This window comes from Protomyctophum parallelum (assembly GCF_964188405.1).
Source record: "Protomyctophum parallelum genome assembly, chromosome: 22".
NCBI lineage: Eukaryota > Metazoa > Chordata > Actinopteri > Myctophiformes > Myctophidae > Protomyctophum > Protomyctophum parallelum.
This window is the reverse complement of record NC_139714.1, coordinates 31,627,436-31,629,935: the sequence shown is the minus strand read 5'-3', so window position 1 is coordinate 31,629,935 and position 2,500 is coordinate 31,627,436. Positions and strand designations below refer to the sequence as shown.

The 2,500-nt window shown below is 43.5% G+C and overlaps 1 protein-coding gene across 1 annotated transcript in view; it reads right to left on the bottom strand.

The window, feature by feature from the left end:
* Window positions 1–2,500, bottom strand: part of LOC310853124 (protein kinase C-binding protein NELL2-like) — a gene marked incomplete at its 3' end in the record, with an annotated part of 135,135 nt that overhangs the window by 649 nt on the left and 131,986 nt on the right. The window contains exon 17 of the mRNA XM_083757363.1: window positions 1,880–2,107. Within this exon, the coding sequence (XP_083613489.1) occupies window positions 1,880–2,107 (228 nt within the window). The remainder of the gene's footprint in view (window positions 1–1,879; window positions 2,108–2,500) is intronic.

Below are 2,500 nucleotides of genomic sequence, written 5' to 3'. Positions count from 1 at the left end.
TCCAGTAAAATGTTGATTGAATGCTTCTGTGCGTGTACACACCTGTGTACATGTATGACGCATCTATTCATGCATCTCAATCATTTCATTTGTGCTTCCCTGCCTTACACACACGCCTGAAACAGGCTTCCAATGTTTGCTTCTGTGTCTGCATATAGAGCAGTGGTTTTCAACCGGTGGTCCAGGTGGTCCCCAGTTAAATGGAGATTGGTAACCAAATGGACCCTTAATAGATCGTCAACTCTTGAGTGCAAATGAAACCAAATGGACCCTTACGGTAATACGGGTCCATTTGTTTTAATTTTCCACTCGAGAGTAAATTATTGTTAAACATCTGCATTACAAAGTCTACACAATTTAGAGAATGTAGAAAGAATTGTTATTTTCATCAACGTTTGCCTGTTAACTCTCCTAATGGTACCACTACCAACATCAATACAGCATGGAATTGAATCTTACCCAAAGACAACAAAATATCCTTTAGTTTTAGGGCTGAGTCTTTTCTCATCAAATGGTGGTCCGTGGCTCAAATGCCGAATAAATAATCGGCCTTGATATGAAAAGGGTTGAAAACCACTGGCCTAGAGCACCGCAGACTGACGCATCCCACCTGCGTCACGTTTGTTTTCCCCCACATTCCGAACTCCCATAGACCTTTCCCTTCGGGATCAACAGTGGCGTGCACAGATAGACACTAGGGGGTGCTAGAGAACCCCCTGCCCTTTTGGCAAAAAAAAAAAAAAAAACGTTTTCTTTTTTTTCCTTAATTTGTAGGGTGTGGACCATGCGGTGACATTGATCCAATCTACATAAAAAAACGCTTCTACTATATTATTTAGGCCCCCACAATCTAAAGCTATGTTTCTATGTCAGTGGTTCTTCGATAAAATAAAAAATAGCAGACCTACAAGCTCGTAGCACGCCACTCGGTGGCGCGCTATGAGCTTGTAGATCTGCTATTTTTCAATAGCTATAAAGCACCAAAATGGGTTCCCACCCCAAAATGCGCTGCACAAGGTGCCCTTTTTTTCACTTGAGCACCTGCCCCTCTAAATGTCTGTGCACGCCACTGGGGATCAATAAAGTATCTATCTATCTATCTATCTATCTCTATCTATCTAGACTTGTTTGATATCGCGTCAAATAAGAACTGTGTTCCAAAAAGAAACAAATGAGCACGACGGTTTGAACAGAACTGGTGGCGAGAAAATGCTAACGTTATTGTCACCGAATTATAGTTACATTTCCGCGAGAAACAGAGACTGTATCAAATATGAGTGACTGACTATCATAAACGATACAGAGCCACCTTTTCCTGACAACAATTGTATGCATTTTTACCAAGCATGTATCCCTGCAAATATCCTTACATATACTGTATCTGGACAGTGGTGGACACTGTGACTGGACAGTACTGGACCGAAAAATACATTAACCCATTCTGACCGGGCACCCATTTTGGTGTCAGCATCATGTTATGCTTTAGCTATTGAAAAATAGCAGATCTACAAGCTCATAGCGCGCCACCGAGTGGCGCGCTACGAGCTTGTAGGTCTGCTATTTTTTTTAAATCGAAGAACGACTGACATTTTTTGAATCTGATCTCAGGTCAGAATGGGTTCATCAGACCAGTGTGTGTCCGGCGGAAACCTCGTATGAATCTGATCCCAGGTCAGAATGGGTTAAATTTACTGGAGTATACTAGTACTGCAGTGGCTCTCAAAAACACACTATAGCCAAAGTGGTCAGACCCGGGTGACCCGCGCGCATTTTTCAGAGATCCTCATGCTCACAACGCCTCGCAGCATGTTGAGGTTGAGGCGGTCTGAGAACCACCGTGCTATATAGGCTCCCCCGCCCCGACCCGACGGGTCCTCACCTTGCACTGGCAGCGCGTGCACTCGGTGCCATGCTTGGTCCAGGTGGCGCCGCTGAAGCGGCTGGCGCCGCCCTCGTCCGTGCACGGCCTGGTGATGTCGTTGTGGACCGTGTCGGCGAGGCAGGGGTCGGCCGCGCAGCGCGGGCAGCACTCGCCCTCGGGCACGGAGGTGAACTCGCAGTCAGACAGCGGGGTGCAGGACACCGGCCAGCAGTCCACCTCGCCACTCTGAAGAGAAATGATCAGGACTTACTTACATCAGAATGTCTAGAACATGTTTCATTCATTTATGGTGAAAGATATCCCCCCAAATGTAAATTATTAATTTATTATATTATTATATAATTATTATAAATGTGCATGAAATCTTCATCAAACTTATTTTTTTTTACATATATTTTTTAACATAAGTCCTAGTAGTACAAAGTAGTAGTAAGGTTGAAATCTCTTTTTTGCAAGTAGAAATATATCCGGGTCTTAAAGGGTTAAGTAAAAGTATCAATACTGCAATGTAGAAATACTTAAAGTACAATCTATAAGCTTCCATGTACGGAATAAAGAAATGACTTAAAATGTACTCAAAGTACCAAAAGTATAGAAAGCACACAGAATGTGCAGAAT